Source organism: Dictyostelium purpureum (genome assembly GCF_000190715.1).
Source record: "Dictyostelium purpureum unplaced genomic scaffold DICPUscaffold_388, whole genome shotgun sequence".
NCBI classification, from domain to species: domain Eukaryota; phylum Evosea; class Eumycetozoa; order Dictyosteliales; family Dictyosteliaceae; genus Dictyostelium; species Dictyostelium purpureum.
Window position 1 is genome coordinate 14336 of NW_003519724.1, and position 16298 is coordinate 30633.

Genomic DNA, 16298 nt, shown 5'->3' on the forward strand with positions numbered 1-16298 from the left:
CTTTATTTATTCAATATTTAATATAACATTAAAACAAATCAACAATTTATTTTTATTTAATTACACACAATCAGAAGATATTTTTAATTTTTAATTTCTAATAATAATAATAATTTTCAAATAATCATATCCAATATTTTAAAATATTTATTTCAATTTTTTTAAAAGAAAATAATCAAAACCAAAATTCTAATTAGCGACTATTAAAGAAAATGGTTAGATTGTTTAGAAGTAACTCAAATCCAAAAGGTGGGAAATTAATATATTATTATAATAATAAACACAAAAAATATAAATAAATAACTAACTTTATTATTACTTTTTTTTTTCCAATAGAGATCGACATTTCGAAACCAAAAGAGTGTCAGCATAGAGTGCACGTTGATGTTGATTTTAATTGGAGTGGACCACATTCATTTAATGTCGAAGAGAAATTAGGCGAGGGATCATTTGGATCAGTATTCAGAGCAACACATAAAGATTCGGGTATACCACTAGCAATTAAAGAGTTTGACATATTCGAAGCAGATGATGTGGAACCAATTACAAAGGAAATTCAAATTTTAAAGAAATGCAACAATCCATATGTTGTTAGTTATTTTGGATCCTGTAGATTAAAGAGTAAACTTTGGATCCTTATGGATTACTGTGCATTGGGATCATTAAATGATGTTATGCAATCGATTGGTAAAACATTAAAGGAACGTGAAATCGCTTTGATTTGCCAACAGGCATTACAGGGTTTAGTGTACCTTCATTCAAAACAGATCATTCATAGGGATATCAAAGCAGCCAACATTTTACTTACAGATCAAGGTCAAACCAAATTAGCCGATTTTGGTGTTTCACAACAAATTATTTCAACTTTTTCAAAGGGTTCCATCGCAGGTACACCATACTGGATGGCACCAGAGGTTTTAAATCAATCAAAATATAATTTAAAAGTCGATGTTTGGTCATTGGGTATTACTGCCATTGAATTAGCTGATGGCGATCCACCGTAAGTAACAATTTTATTTAAAATAGTATATTAATAATATAATATAATACTAATATTATTTAATTTAATTTATTAGATTATCAGATGTTAATCCAATGAGAGCTATGTATATGGTACCAAGAAGACCTTCACCAACACTAAAAGACCCAAAGAAATGGAGCAAGGATTTCGTTTCATTTGTTGATTTATGTTTAACAAAGAGTGTTGATGAAAGACCAACCCCCGAACTATTGTTAAATCATCCATTTATTATGGGTGCTAAACCAGATGCCCTTAAAGAAATTACTGCTACTGCCATGAAATTCAAAAACAAAAAGAGAAAATCAATCGGCAAAGTTGAACAACCAAATGATACTTTAAGACCAGTAGTTGTAAATAGATTAAGTAGTTCTATCGGTCCAAATGGTACTAGCAATAATTCAGGTACAGTGGTTTATAAACCAGGCGTATTTGGTAAAGGAACAGACACTGCAAACTATGATTCTGGATCAGTTATTATTCACGGTTCGATTGACGGTAATAGCGATACTGGAACAGTAGTTTACCATGGCACAGTGGACAACAGTAAGAGTAAAACAACCGTAGGTGGAACTTATAATAATGAATCTGTAATTTTAAAATCACCATCTGCTTATAAAAAAACAATCAACAATATCAATCATTCAAACAATTCAAGCATTGGCGCTTCAGCAACTTTAAAAATTAAACTTAATACTATTAGCGAAGGTATTAAAACCAACACAATCTTAATTAGAGAAAAAACCATTGAACAAATAGTTTTACAAACCCCAATTAAAAATTTAGATGAAAAAAATCAAAGGTAAGTTAACACTATTTTTTTAAAATTTTAAATTTTATAATCTCATCTAATTTTCTTTTTTCTACATTTTTAGAATCGTTATTTATTCAACTTTTGGTTTGATCTTATTCCTTGCAATCATTTTTAAATTCTTTAGATAGATAATTTTAAAATTAGACCGACTTTTTTTTATAAAAAAAAATAATAATAATAATAATAATAATATCCAGTAATAATAATATGTATTTTTAAATAATTAATTTTAATTTAATAACAAATTATCATAATAATAATAATAGTAATAATAAAATGTAATAATTATCTCTTTAATTTTTTTTTTAATTTATTTTTATTTTTAAAATTTTTTTTTTATTTTTCATAATTTTTTTTTTTTTTTCATTTCATTTATTTTTTAGAACCAAACTACTAAAAATTATAATTGTATTATGTCGGGGAGAATTGTAATAGAAATTGATGATGATACTGACGAAGATATTCCCACTACCCAAGTTATAAAGAAACAAAAAAATAATTTTTCAATAAACACTCCTACTAAATTAGAATCACCAAAGAAAAACAGTTTTCAATTAGAAAAACAGGAAGATGATGAGGACGATGAAACAGATGTTGAGGAAAATATTAATAGCGCAGCAAACAAACACACAGCAACAACTACAACTACAACTACAACTACAACTACAACTCCAACTCCAGCTACAGCCGCAAACTCAAAAACAAATAATATAACGCCAATTAAATCAACCAATAAATCACAAAAACCGAATGAAGCAACAACATTTTGTACGATTATAGGTGAGAATTATTATTTATCCAATACGTTTTATTTAAATACAATTAAAAATCAACCAAAGAATTTGTTTAATTCGCCAACAACATTAACAATTGAACATTTACTTTTGGAAAAGGATATGAAGAGTGCCATGGTGTGTGGTTTTTGTTTAGAAAGTGAATGGATATATAAAATATTTTATGAAGCCCAAGGAAGACACGTGCCGATAACTTTTATCAGGCATTACTTTATTTCAGAGGAGAAGAAAGGCATACAACAAATCAATAAATCAACAATGGCAATTAACCCACCATTGGGTAGCTATCAAACATTTCATGGCAAATTAATTTTATTAGTATTTCCAGAGTTTATTAGAATCATAATACCATCGAGCAACCCGACACAACTAGATTACGATAGTTTAAACCAAACTATCTGGTTTCAAGATTTCCAAATAAAAAAAGCACCAAAACAAGCAACACCATCAAAAGATAATGACTTTTTAAAAACACTAAAGTATTTTTTAGCAAGTATCGGTTGTCCATCAGTTAAATTTTTAGACGAATATGATTTTTCAGAAGCTTCAGCACATTTGATTATTTCAGTACCAGGTTTTTATAAACACGATGGAGCAGGCAGTGGTATTATAGAATCTGATAAACCTTTAATGGGAATTTATAAATTGGAAAGTGTTTTAAAGAAGTACTATAGAAATCAAGATGAGACTACAGATTACACAGTTTTAGATAAAAATAACCAACATTGTGTTAGAGATTTTTATTATCAAGCTTCATCGATTGGCGGTGAAAAAGGAAACTTTAGGAATAATTTCGTAAAACATCTCAGTCCCAGCATCGAAAATAGTGATAAACCACTTCATATAATTTACCCAACAGATCAATGGATAAAATCAAACGATCATCGATTACAACATGCAGGTTGCCTATTTTTATCAAATAAAAACTATAATAACGATAAATCATGCTTTTCCTATTTATCGCCAAAATACGATTATAGAAAGCATTTAGTTTATCACAGTAAGGTTTTGGTTGGTACTTCAACAAGGCTAAACAAACCCTTAAAAGATACATTAAATCAAAGATCAAATATTAAATATGATTGGGTTTATGCTGGTAGCCATAATTTTTCATCTGTAATTATTATTGGTTGTTGTTAGTTGTTAATTTTTATTAATATTAATACTTTTTTTTTTTTTTTTATTAATAATATTAGGCTGCTTGGGGTGCTTTTCAAAAAAATGAAACACAAATTCAAATTTCAAATTATGAAATTGGTGTACTATTCACAAATCCCAATAGTTCATTAAATGACAGTTCTCTGCCCGAATGGTATGAACATATTCCATTTACCATACCATCAAATTTTTATAATAATGATGACCAACCTTGGATTTTAGAAAATCAATCATAAATAATAAATCGTAATCATTAATCATAAACCATACCAAAAATTATTAAATTAAATCATAAATTATAATTTAAATCAAAAAAATTGTAAATCAATAAAATTGTATATAAAAATTTTCAAATTATTATTTTCTTGATTAATTTTTTTTTTTTTTTTTTTTTTTTTTAATTTTTTTTTAAAAAGGGGTTACTATATAAAAATATTGCAATATAAAATTATACATCTTTTGGTAACTATAATAATATTAATAATAAAAAATGAGTAATCAGAAATACAAGTGCTTTGCTCAAGCATTAGATTTAAAAAATGACAAAGAATTAATTGATGAATATGTAGGTATTTAATTTAATAATTAATATAAATTATTATATTTATAATTATTTATTTATTTATTTATTTATTTATTTATTTATTTATTTATTTATTTATTTTCTCTAAATACAGAAAACTTTTCATAAATCTGTATGGCCAGAGGTTACCGATGCTTTGAAAAAAATAGGTATAACCAAGATGAAGATTTTTTTAGTTGGTAATCATTTGTTTATGTATTACGAAACTGTACCCGATTTTACACCTGAAAATTACCAATCGTATGCAGTAGAACCTAAAGCACAAGAGTGGGATTCTCTAATGAGGAAGTTTCAACAAAAGATATCCGAGGCTAAAGAAACTGATTGGTGGACTGATATGGAACTCGTATTTGATTTATATCCTAATGAGTAATAATAAAAAATAACCAATTTTGTCTATGGATATATAAAGCTACTTGCATTTTTTTTTTATTTGATTTTTGAAACTATTATTATAAGGGAGAAATTTCTTATTTTTATTATTGTCTTTATTATTATTATTACTCCTATTATTTATTATTATAATAAAATTATTAATATTTAATTTTTTGACATATTGTTTAAATAATATTAAGAGGGAGTGTGAACGGGGTGAATAAAAGTGTGTGGTAAATTTGAAATTGATTTCTAAATTTATATACAATATTTAATTTTATTTATTTTGTTATTTTTTAAGAAATAAGTGCCCCCTTTTTAAAATCTTTTCTTTTTTTTTTTTTTTGTTCATGTAAATTTGGTGTGTATATGTAAAACAAAATTGCAAAATTGCAAAAATGATAAAAAAAATAATAAATTAAAAAAATAAATTAAAAAAAATGAAAAAAAAAAAAAAATAAAAATTTTAATTTTCAAAATTTTTTTATTAATTTTTTAAATTATAAAATAATAAAAATAATAATATATAATAATTTATATTAATTCAAAATTATTTGTGTGTTTTTTTTTTTTTTTTTAAATATATAAAATTTTAAATTTTAAATTTTTTTTTTTTTAATTTTTTGTATAATATAAAAGAAAAATAAAGAAAAAAATCAAGTGGTTAAAAATCAAACATAGAATTTAATTAATATATAAATACATAAATACATAAATAAATACATATACTTACATACATAAAAATAGTATAATTTTAAACCACTTTTTATTTTAATCCTTTCCTATTTAAAAAAAAAAAAAAAAAAAAAAAAAAAAAAAAAAAAAAAAAAAAAAAAAAAAATATTTTATTTTTAAAATAATACATATCAATATTTAATATAACTTTTTAAAATTATAAATAAATAAAAAAAAAAGAAAAAAATAAAAAAAAAAACAAGAGAAAATAAAGAGAAAAAAAACATTGTATAGTAATCAAATGTCAACAACGGATAATAATAGTGTATATATAGACCTCAGTTCATTAAAAAATCATCACCAACAAATAGAAAATGAAACAAAAGAAATAGACCTAAATAGTTTTGTAACGGAGCAGGATAATCAGAAAGAAAGTGATTATAATAGTATTAAAAATATATTAGAAAATAATGATAGTAGTACAATATTACCAACACTAACACCACTACCAAGCGATAATATTGATTTCGAATTACCCTCATCTGCAGTTATACTACATTCACCAATAACTCAATCAACAAGTAAGTGAAATAACTACATTGGAAATAATTATTATTGCTATATATATTAATATTAATAATTATTTAAAATATAGTTATATTGGTAGGCTCAGTTCATATATATAAAGGATCATCAGATGACGTTTCAAATGTTATTAAAAATTGGAAACCAGATACAGTATTTATAGAGTTATGTCAAAGTAGAGCAGGGTTAATGTTAACACCATCACATAGTAGAATTAGAGCATCTTCAAAAAAAATTTTAGATAATAGATCAAAGCAACACTATAGCAGAACATTTCTAACAGATTCTGGTTGGGAGGACGAGGATCAATTTAGTTCAGGAAGTAAAATCAAAATGGAAACAGAGTTAGCAGATATAGATATAGAGGATATGACACAAGAGGATAACGAACTATTTTCAACTTCAGGTACAGAGGAAGATGATGAAGATGATGATGAAGATGATGACTATTATGGTTTCGAATTTGATTATGATAATAGTAAATTTAATAGTATAAGGAATAGTAGTAGCAATAATAATACAATAACTCAACAAAATAATATGAATTTAATGAATAATATAATGAATAGTTTAAATAATGCGAATAATAATGATAGTTATATAATAAATTCACCAAAAAAGACTTCATATTGTTTATATAATGAAGATTATAAATATAATAGTTTTAATTTATATAATAATTTAAATAGTTTAAATAATAATAGTTTTAATAATAAAAATAAAAATATGAATATGAATAGTAATAGTAGTAATAATAGTAATGGCTCAAATAAAGATAATAGTATATCAATACCTATAAATGAAATTTATTCATCATCAATTTCGACGAATTCAGAACAAGGACATCAAATTTTAGAACAAGAACAATTACAACAATTACAACAAGAACAGGGCTCGGTTAAAAGTTTTAATGTTGATTATTATAATAGCAATTACTCAGAAGCAGATGACGAAAGATCCAATTCACCATCACCCTATTCAAACACTACAACCCCACACACAACCAATGCACCACCAACTCCAACTGAAGATGAATATATTTCAGACGAACCAGCAACACTTAAAGATATGATTAATATAGTTAAAACACATGGGTTATCAGGACTACTACATATTTTAATGGCAGAACTAATTAGAAGCGCAGGTAAAAAGAGTAATGTTAATCCAGGGTCAGAGTTTATCACTGCTTTTGTAGAAGCTAAAAAAGTTGGTTCCTTAGTAGTTTTAGGTGATAGATTAATTGAAATAACATTGCAACGTGTTTGGAATTCATTAAGCACTTGGGAAAAACTCAAATTTGTATTTTATTTATTTATGGCATCATTTTCAGAAGTTACCAACGAAGATATCGATAAAATCAACAATAACTCGGATGAATTGATTGACGAATTGCTTAACGAATTTCGTGATCGTTTTCCATCTGTTGTTCAAACTATTGTTACTGAACGTGACCAATATATGGCTGCTCGTCTTAGAATGTGTCCTGGAAAAAAAATTGTTGCTGTAGTTGGAAAAGGTCATATCAAAGGTATGGTTAAAGAATGGACCAATTATAATATCAACTTGAATGAATTAGAAAGTGTTCAACCATCAAATAAAAAATCTTCAGATTCTTCTTGGTCCGTTGTCACAAAATGGGCATCTTTAATTTTAATACCAATTGTTGGAATTACTAGCTTTCTCTTTTTCAATAAAAAATATCACATAATATAGACATCAAAAATAATAATAATAAAAATAATAATAATATTCATTTTATTAAATAGAAATAAAAATATTATAATATTTTTCAACAAAAAAAAAAAAAAAAAAACCATTTAATTATTTTTTTGATTTTTTTTTTTTTTTTTAAAAAATACGACCATTAATTCTCAAAGTTTTTTTCATTGTTTTTTTATTTAAATAAATATCACACATTTTATGTAATCGAATAAAAGAAGATTTCTTATTGATACCTTCAAAAGAAATTGTTAAATGATCATTAAAATATCAACTTTAATAATAATAATTTTACTTTTTAATAATTGTATTTTTACAAACCAACAGGATATTTTTTTAAAAAATTATAAAAATAGTTATAAAAGTAATAATGATAATAATAATAGCTCAAATATATACGTTAGTAAAAATGGCAATGATGGTAATAATGGAACAATAGAGTTTCCTTATTATAGCATTTGTAAAGTACTATTTGCAATCAATGGAACTTTAAACTACGATCAAATAAATGTATACATAGGCAGCGGCGAATATGATTGTAGTAATTGTAGTAATTTTATTTTAAAAGATCATCAAAATATAGTTTTTTCAGATTATAATAATAATTTAGATGATTATTGTTTAAAAAACAATATATTTAATAATTTTAACAATAAACCAATAAAAAATAATATAAACAATATAAATATAATAAATTTTAATCTTGCTTTAGAAAATTCAACATTAATAATAAATAATATAAACTTCATATATAACACATCGACGACTGTATCAAATTTAATAGTTTTACAATTCAATAGTTTTTTATATTTTAATAATTCATTACTTAATATTAATAATATATATAATAGTAATAATATATATTCACAGACAATTATATTAGAAAATTCAGTACTGGAGTTTAGTTCATCTAGTGTAAATAATATTCAACTTGAAATAATAGAATCAACATTTTTAGTAGAAAATTGTAATATATCTTCAATTAATATAATGCCATCTAGAGGCATGGAGTTAGGTTTTTTAAATTCAAAATTTTATCAATTATTTATTTTACCAACCAATAACGATATAAATTATAGTAACAACAAAATTAATATAAATGATTGCATAGTTAATTTCCTTATCAGTATAAATAATAATACAATTAATGATAATAAAAACTACATATTCCCACTAATAACCGAGAATAGTTATATAAAAATAAATAAATCTAAAATACTTTCAACATATGATCAAATTTCCAATTCATTAGTAGAGGCTAGAGATGGTGCAACGGTAGAGATAATAAATACCTTAATCAAAGGATGGAGTTTTATGGGGCCAGTTATAACTTTAAGAAATAGCAGCGCGTATTTAGAAATGGTTATCTCTTATATGGAGGGTATAACATTTTTAGACTGTCATGGTAGTTTGATGTATCTTGACAATATTTATTTCAATAGTGGTGTCATGAGCCTTTTTACTTTGCGCGGTGGTGTATCAAATGTAACCCTGTCCTCTTCATCACTCACATATTATTATTCTGGTTTGCCTTTGGTTATAGAAACCGAAAACAACTATTTAAATCTCAGCCAAGTTGTTTTTCAAAATGTTGAGGGTATGTATATCCCAAAGATGAATATTACAGGTTATGCTTTGTTTGTGTATGCATCGAGAGCAATTAGAGAATACCTATTCAAATTTAAAGAGGGTTCTACCTTTTATTGCAATGGTTGTTTATTTTCTGTGGATCAAACAGAATCGACTCTAATGATTATGGATCAGTCAAATATAACGTTATATGATTGTGATATCCGTACTACACCCAAAGCGATAGTGGCCAAAAATTCAAATATTACCATCATAGCTCTATATCTCGAAAATGTTTATACTCCCTTTCCAACGATTCAATTGGAAAATTCAAACTTAATTTTTATAGATTCAAATGCCACCGGTATATTTTTAAAAGAATCAGAGTTTATACATGCAATATCGTCAACGGTCTACATTGAAAACTTTCAAACGCTAAACTTTAATTTAGAAGAAACTTTTATTTCTTTGAATAATAGTGTGGCCTCTGTCAAGGGTATAAATATCGAATTTCTCCGTTCTCAAAACGGTGTTTTCACATTAATGGATGGTTCTTCTCTATTTTTAGAGGATAGCAATTTTGAAAATATATTAGCAACTACTATCTTTTCCGCTGTCAATGGCTCCACCATAACTTTATCAAATAATATAGTAACAGGAACGTCTTATAATGTTTTTTTCAAACTGAATGGTTCTGTGGCATCTATGGAAGGAACTAGTTTTTCAGCTAATAAAGGATCCCTATTATTAGCATACAGTTCAAGTTTTATTACTCTTTCAAAATTTAATTTCAAATCAGATAACTATCCTATGGTTTTTCAACTAGATTCATTTATTTCAGTCTTTTCATCAACATTGGTATTAAGTGATTTTTCATTTAACCAAATTTCATTCAGTGGCATTTACTTTTTCAAAATTTCAAATGATTCGGTGGCAATATTAAATAATGTAGAGTTTATAGATAATAGTAACATACCAAATATTTTATATAGTGAAAATAGATCAAAAGTTTCAATTTCTAATTCAAAGTTTGTATCAAATTCAATTTTTAATAATAATTTGTTTTCAATTCAAGGTCATTGTCAAGTTGATCTCAATCAAGTTTTTTTCTATAATAATACTGTCAATTTTGATAGTTTTTTAATTAATTTAATTGAGTCCACTTTAAAAATGAATTCAAGCGAAATTTCGAAAACAACATCAAAACAAAGCTCAATAGGTTCAACTGGTTCGTTATTAGAGATTCAAAATTCAATTTTTAATGAGAATTTTGTAGTTTTCAATGGTGGGGTTATGAATTTAGATCATTTGACCAACATAGTGAAACTGGAAAATAATGTGTTCATCAAAAATAAATGTTTAGGTTCTGGTGGTGTATTTTATACAAATGGTTTCAAATATAGTATAGATAAGAATGACAGTAATATATTTTTAAACAATTCTTCAATCTATGGTAATATTATTGCATCAGGTAAATATTAAATATTTGTTTAATAAAAAAATTGTAGTGAAAAAAAGTATTAATTTTTTATTACTATATACAGAACCAAGTTTTCTTAAAGTTTCAGAACCAATAGTTAAATTAATCTATATTGCTTTGTTAGATAGATATTCACAATTAGTTTCAATTCAGATCTATCCAACTACCGTTTCTATTCAAAAAACAATTGGTAATGATACTTTTGATCCAATCAAATTTACAGTTCTAATTAGAGGCGGGCAATCATCATTTGATACAAGTATTTTCCACATACCAGTAAATACCAATCTATCAAGTCAAGTATATTCATTAAATATTTCCATCCCAGATTTAAAGTTAGAATATTATAACCCAAACTATACATCAGGTATTCCATGCAATTTTTTCCAATATTATTCAAATGATGTTTGCAACTATTGCGATTTCAACAAGATTTATGACTATACCAAAGAGGAATGTGTAGACTGTCCAAATAATATGCATTGTTTAGGAAGTGAAATAGGTGCCAATTTTGGTTTCCATGTCTTTAATTTAAACTCGATTGAAACATTTATATTTACAGAGCCATGTCCATTAGGGTTATGTTTAGAAGGTTCGGAGGAAAGCATAAATAGATGTCCAACCTCCCAATACGATCCAGATAGTCCATATTGCTCGAAATGCACCAACGATCCAAGTATAGGTCCATCCATCTCAAAGAATGCTCTAAACTGCTGTCAAAATGTTCAACCATTACTTTTATTTGGATACATAGCCTTTATTTTGATTCTCACTTTTATAATCTCGTTATATAAATCAAATGTAAATACAAAATTAACAGGTGTTGTGATAATGCTACTTCAGTACAACTCAATTATATTCTATTCATATCCAGGCCTTTATATTTTACCACTTTTCAGGATATCTATGGATTTTATATTCAATTATTGCACAGTACGAATCAACACTGTCTACAAACTATTGGTATCCATCATCTCATTGGTTTTTATAACCGTTTTTGGTCTTAGTGATATAGCATACGTTATATTAAACTCTTTAAGAAAAAACCTTTTCTTTAGTGGAATAGTTAATTCATCTTTATCGAAAGAAATGAAAACCAATTTAGACAACTATGATATGATTAAATTTCTTGGGATTAATAAAAGTTCTTCAGGGATTCCAAGTGGAATGGGTACAGACATTGGCGAAGGAAAATACGACAGGAGTTTTATTAGAATTAAGCAATACTACAACTATTATTTAATAATGCATCAACCTATATTTTTTATAATAATATCAACAATAATACCAAAAAAAGTACATTCATTTACAGGTTTATCAATAGATTTCTCATACGAATTCAACTCCACTCCTCTTCATATGATATTATTTTCATCCTCAATCATTTTATTACTTTTTTTTGCATTCTTCATACCACTAAAACTATTTATAAATTGTTTCTTTTCACATTTATTTGAAAAGAAAATAAATACAAATAGTTTAATAACAAAGAAGATAAAAAAAAAGAAATTAGATAATAATAATAACAGTATAAATAATATATTTGATAATAATAGCAACAATAATAATAGTATCAATATTAACAACTATCAAAATTATAACTATAATAATAATTTTAATGATAATAGTATAAATTCAAATTCAATAGATTTAAAATATTCAACAGGTGCATTAATTTTAATATATATCATTAAATTATTCTACAACCCCAATATTTCCAAACTATATAACTCATCAACTTCAGCGTCAATAACAGGAGATGTTTATAAAGCAAAATATAGATGGTGGGATTTTATAATTATTTTTAGAAATTTAATAATTTCATTTTTAGTGGTTTCAATGGTATATTTACCTTATTATTACTTTTTAATAATAATAACAATACAGAGTGCATATACATTACTTCATTTCTCTTTTAAACCACAAAGAAATACAAAGTTATATAATTTCGAAATCATTTTAAATATCACCAATCTTTTACTTTATTTAATTTTAAATTCAACCTTAATATCAAGTAACTCATCTCTTTATTCCAATGGGGTTTTAATTTCAATAACAAATTTACCATTTTTAATTTTAATTTTATATTTTTATAATTTTATAAAAAAAATTATAAATTTAAAAAAAATAAAAGGAATTTAAAAACTATTTATTTGTTTTTTTTTTTAAAAAAAATCTAATTGATAAAATATATAGTATTTATTTAAAATTTTTCTTTGAAGTAGTGTTGGTAAGTTTATAACAATTTCTTTGCTCTTCACCGCCACCGAAGTACCTCAGGCTCTCAACCACCTCATTACTATGAAGAAAACCCTAATCATATGATTACTGAAATATTACAAATTACACTTACATAACAGATGGTTATTTACTTTAGTTCCAACATTTAATTCACTACCTGAATCACTAACAAAATTATATTTAACTTTTTTTGAACTGTTTTCTATAGAGTTGAAAAAATATGATTAGTTAATTATGAATACACCATAAATAAAGAAAATAAGAAGTATATGAAACATTATTTTAACTGAGAAAATAAGTAATCTGGTGATTAAAGAACTTTCAAGAAGGGTGTAATTTTTAAAGAATAAATTTAAAAAATAAAATTAAAGAATAGTAAATTTTTATTTTTAAAATATTTAATTTAATTTCCTTTTTAAAATTATAATAGATAATAAATTAAAAGTTAAAATATGTAAAAAATCTTTAATCTTTATTTAAAAATTATAATATATAAAAATATCTCTGAATTGAACTTATTGAAATATACTGATTGTAATTTGTTTAATTTTCATAATTAATAGATGGTTTGAATAGTAATAATTTTTATAAAATTAAATAAAAATAATAGTGGTTATTTGAATTGTTACTAATTGTTTATTTTTCTATTATTTGATGATTCTTTTTTTGGAGTAATTATATAATTCTCTTTGGTTCATTCATTCCCATTTAATGAAAAAATAATAGGTTTGAATATACAACTAATCTAGATTAATAACAAATATAGTAGTTTGGTTAGTAATTATGTTTATATCTTTTTTATTTCCTCACAACACCCATTTTTATATTGGTTGGTTATTATAGTTTTAATATATTTACTTACTTGTGATTATAATTGATTGTGTTTGCCAAGGTTTTAAAACTATTCAAGTGTTTTTAATGAGTTGTACAATGGTGGTAAAGTGTCGTTGTTAGGTTGGATTATGGCTATGAGTGTGGTTGTTGATGTGACTCCGTTAAAGTACTGAGGTGGTTGAATTTAATGATTTTGGGCATTTAAAGAAAAGTTAATATTGACAGATACCCCAATGATTGTGGTGCACGTTGATTTTATTGTTTGACGGACAAAAACCGAATTTTTGATTAGAGACTTTAAGAAATTGAAACTGAAAAATGATGAATTAGATTAAATAAATGACAATTCTCTATTGTATTTTCTATAATTTTTTATTCTAATTTGGAAATAAATAAATCTAATCTTGAATTTGGGCTCGATTTTTTAAGGCAGCACAAACACCATTTAATTGAAATGAGCTTGAGAGATCTATCTTTTTTCTCAACAATATTTAATACATTGGAGTACATCTTTTCAAAAAAACTGATAGTATTATCATAGCATATAATTCCAGAAAACTTGATGGATTCTTCAACTAGTTTTCTTATAATATCCAATTCTTCGTTATTATATCCACCTTTTTCAATTCTTTCCACAATTACTAAAATATTTGAAAAGAATAATTGAATGGATTGAGCATCTATTGGACTATTAGAGTTACCACTTGAAATTAGCTTTTTGTGGCTTGAGTTGAAGTATTCCAAAACCATAACCAAATCATTAAATTCAAAAAATGGAATTAAATTAACCAAAAACTTTTTGACTTCAAAAGATTTTGGAGAATTTACTCTGTTAAAGAGATTTAAAACAATTTGTAAGTTTTTTGAACGAGTTGAACCACTAACCAAACTAAATAATGAATAAATTGAATCAATAGTTTCATTTAATAGTGCAGCATAAGTAGATTTTTGTGGACTATCTAAATATTTTTTTCTTGAATCAATAAGATTTTTAAGAAGTTCTATTAAAACATTAAAAATTTTATCGATTGCCATTTGCTTTCTGCTATTTATTGAATTAAAACCATTTTCATATTTAATTCTATCGAACTGGCCAAAGATTTTTACAACCCATTCTATTTTATTAATTGAAGATTTATTTGGGTCTAATAACATTTTGAAAAGTGAGCTAATCCACTTTTCAATATTTTCTAATGATTCTTCATTGAACCATTCTTTGATTACAATTTTTGAAAATAATGTGCAAGCTTTTTTTTCTGCAAGTTCTGTACAACTTTTCTTTTCCTTTTCTGTAAAAATAAAATCTAATAAATTGAATAAAATACTATCCTTTTGACAACAAGCCAATTTTTTTAATAAATCATCATCTGAGATATAATGGTCTATTAAGTTAATGGCAAATATTTTTTCTCTATGACTTTCCGACTTTAAAGTTTGTTGGATTACGTCAATTTTTACTGATTCGAAATTAATTAAAAAAATTTCGATGTTGTTTTGAATATTATAACTATTATGTATATTTTCTTTTATTTCTTCTTTTTGGGCTACATTAACTTCTGTGGCACTTTTTGTTGAATGGATAGTTGGTGGAATATCGGTTTGGTAATCAGAATCATTTCTTAATTTTTTTTTATCTCTTTGGATCTCTTGGATAATTTTCTAAATTATATAAATCAGATAATTTCCTTTTTAATTTTGAATTTGAATCGGAAATTGGATAGTTTTCTGATGGTACTGTTGATTCTGAGTAATTGTCATTTTTGGAATGAGTTGTAGTGGTTGTGGTAGTTGTAGTGGTTGTGGTAGTTGTAGTGATTGTAGTTTTATTGATGATATGGTTGTCTCCATTGAAATCTTGGGAGCTAATATCAGTACCATTGATGGTGTCATTTTGAATTTTGGTTATTTCATTATTGTTGTTATTATTTTCAGTATTATTATATCTATTATACATTGGAGAGTTATATGGTGAGATAGATTGGTTTGAATTTTGTGATTGGGTGGAGTTTGGTCTAAATGGTGGAGCTAATGGTAATGAATTGGTATTACTAATGTTATTATTGGCCATATTGTATTTGTTATTATTATTATTATTAATATTGTTATTATTTTTAATATTGTTATAATTGATATTATTATTATCATTGATATTATTATTATTATTGATATTATTTTTATTATCATTGTTTTTTTGATTAAAATTATTTTTATTAATATTATTATTATTGTCATTTTTATTATTGTCATTTTTATTATTGGTATTATTATTATTATTATTAATAATATTATTATTATTATTATTATTATTATTATTATTTGAAAATTTAAAAAATGAAATAACTGGTGAAAATAAACTAAAAAATTGTGACATTATAAAGCTATAATATAATTCTATGATTACTGTTGAAATTTATTTATTTATAAAAAATACTATATAATTTTAAAGTTATAAT

At 24.6% G+C, this 16298-nt stretch overlaps 6 protein-coding genes across 6 annotated transcripts; 5 read left to right on the plus strand and 1 right to left on the minus strand.

Moving 5' to 3' along the window:
- Window positions 1-212: 212 nt before the first annotated feature.
- On the plus strand, window positions 213-1960 carry DICPUDRAFT_90051 (uncharacterized protein; the record flags this gene model as incomplete). Its single annotated transcript, XM_003292966.1, has 5 exons — window positions 213-249; window positions 337-1000; window positions 1077-1516; window positions 1586-1820; window positions 1894-1960. The coding sequence occupies 5 exons, from the start codon at window positions 213-215 to the stop codon at window positions 1958-1960; spliced, it is 1443 nt and encodes a 480-aa protein (XP_003293014.1).
- A 270-nt stretch (window positions 1961-2230) lies between these two features.
- On the plus strand, window positions 2231-4140 carry DICPUDRAFT_99531 (uncharacterized protein). The gene is made up of 2 exons (XM_003292967.1): window positions 2231-3742; window positions 3823-4140. Exons 1-2 carry the CDS (start codon window positions 2246-2248, stop codon window positions 4018-4020), a joined length of 1695 nt encoding a protein of 564 aa, XP_003293015.1. The 5' UTR covers window positions 2231-2245; the 3' UTR covers window positions 4021-4140.
- Window positions 4141-4274: 134 nt separating this feature from the next.
- DICPUDRAFT_157810 (uncharacterized protein) lies at window positions 4275-4740 on the plus strand (the record flags this gene model as incomplete). Its single annotated transcript, XM_003292968.1, has 2 exons — window positions 4275-4349; window positions 4462-4740. 2 exons carry the CDS (start codon window positions 4275-4277, stop codon window positions 4738-4740), a joined length of 354 nt encoding a protein of 117 aa, XP_003293016.1.
- An 873-nt stretch (window positions 4741-5613) lies between these two features.
- Window positions 5614-7796, plus strand: DICPUDRAFT_99532 (uncharacterized protein). The gene is made up of 2 exons (XM_003292969.1): window positions 5614-5998; window positions 6073-7796. The coding sequence occupies exons 1-2, from the start codon at window positions 5719-5721 to the stop codon at window positions 7713-7715; spliced, it is 1923 nt and encodes a 640-aa protein (XP_003293017.1). The 5' UTR covers window positions 5614-5718; the 3' UTR covers window positions 7716-7796.
- Window positions 7797-7976: 180 nt separating this feature from the next.
- Window positions 7977-13491, plus strand: DICPUDRAFT_83613 (uncharacterized protein; the record flags this gene model as incomplete). The annotated part of the gene is made up of 3 exons (XM_003292970.1): window positions 7977-10761; window positions 10835-12784; window positions 13442-13491. The coding sequence occupies 3 exons, from the start codon at window positions 7977-7979 to the stop codon at window positions 13489-13491; spliced, it is 4785 nt and encodes a 1594-aa protein (XP_003293018.1).
- Window positions 13492-14217: 726 nt separating this feature from the next.
- Window positions 14218-16216, minus strand: DICPUDRAFT_83614 (uncharacterized protein; the record flags this gene model as incomplete). The annotated part of the gene is made up of 2 exons (XM_003292973.1): window positions 14218-15504; window positions 15581-16216. 2 exons carry the CDS (start codon window positions 16214-16216, stop codon window positions 14218-14220), a joined length of 1923 nt encoding a protein of 640 aa, XP_003293021.1.
- Window positions 16217-16298: the final 82 nt, after the last annotated feature.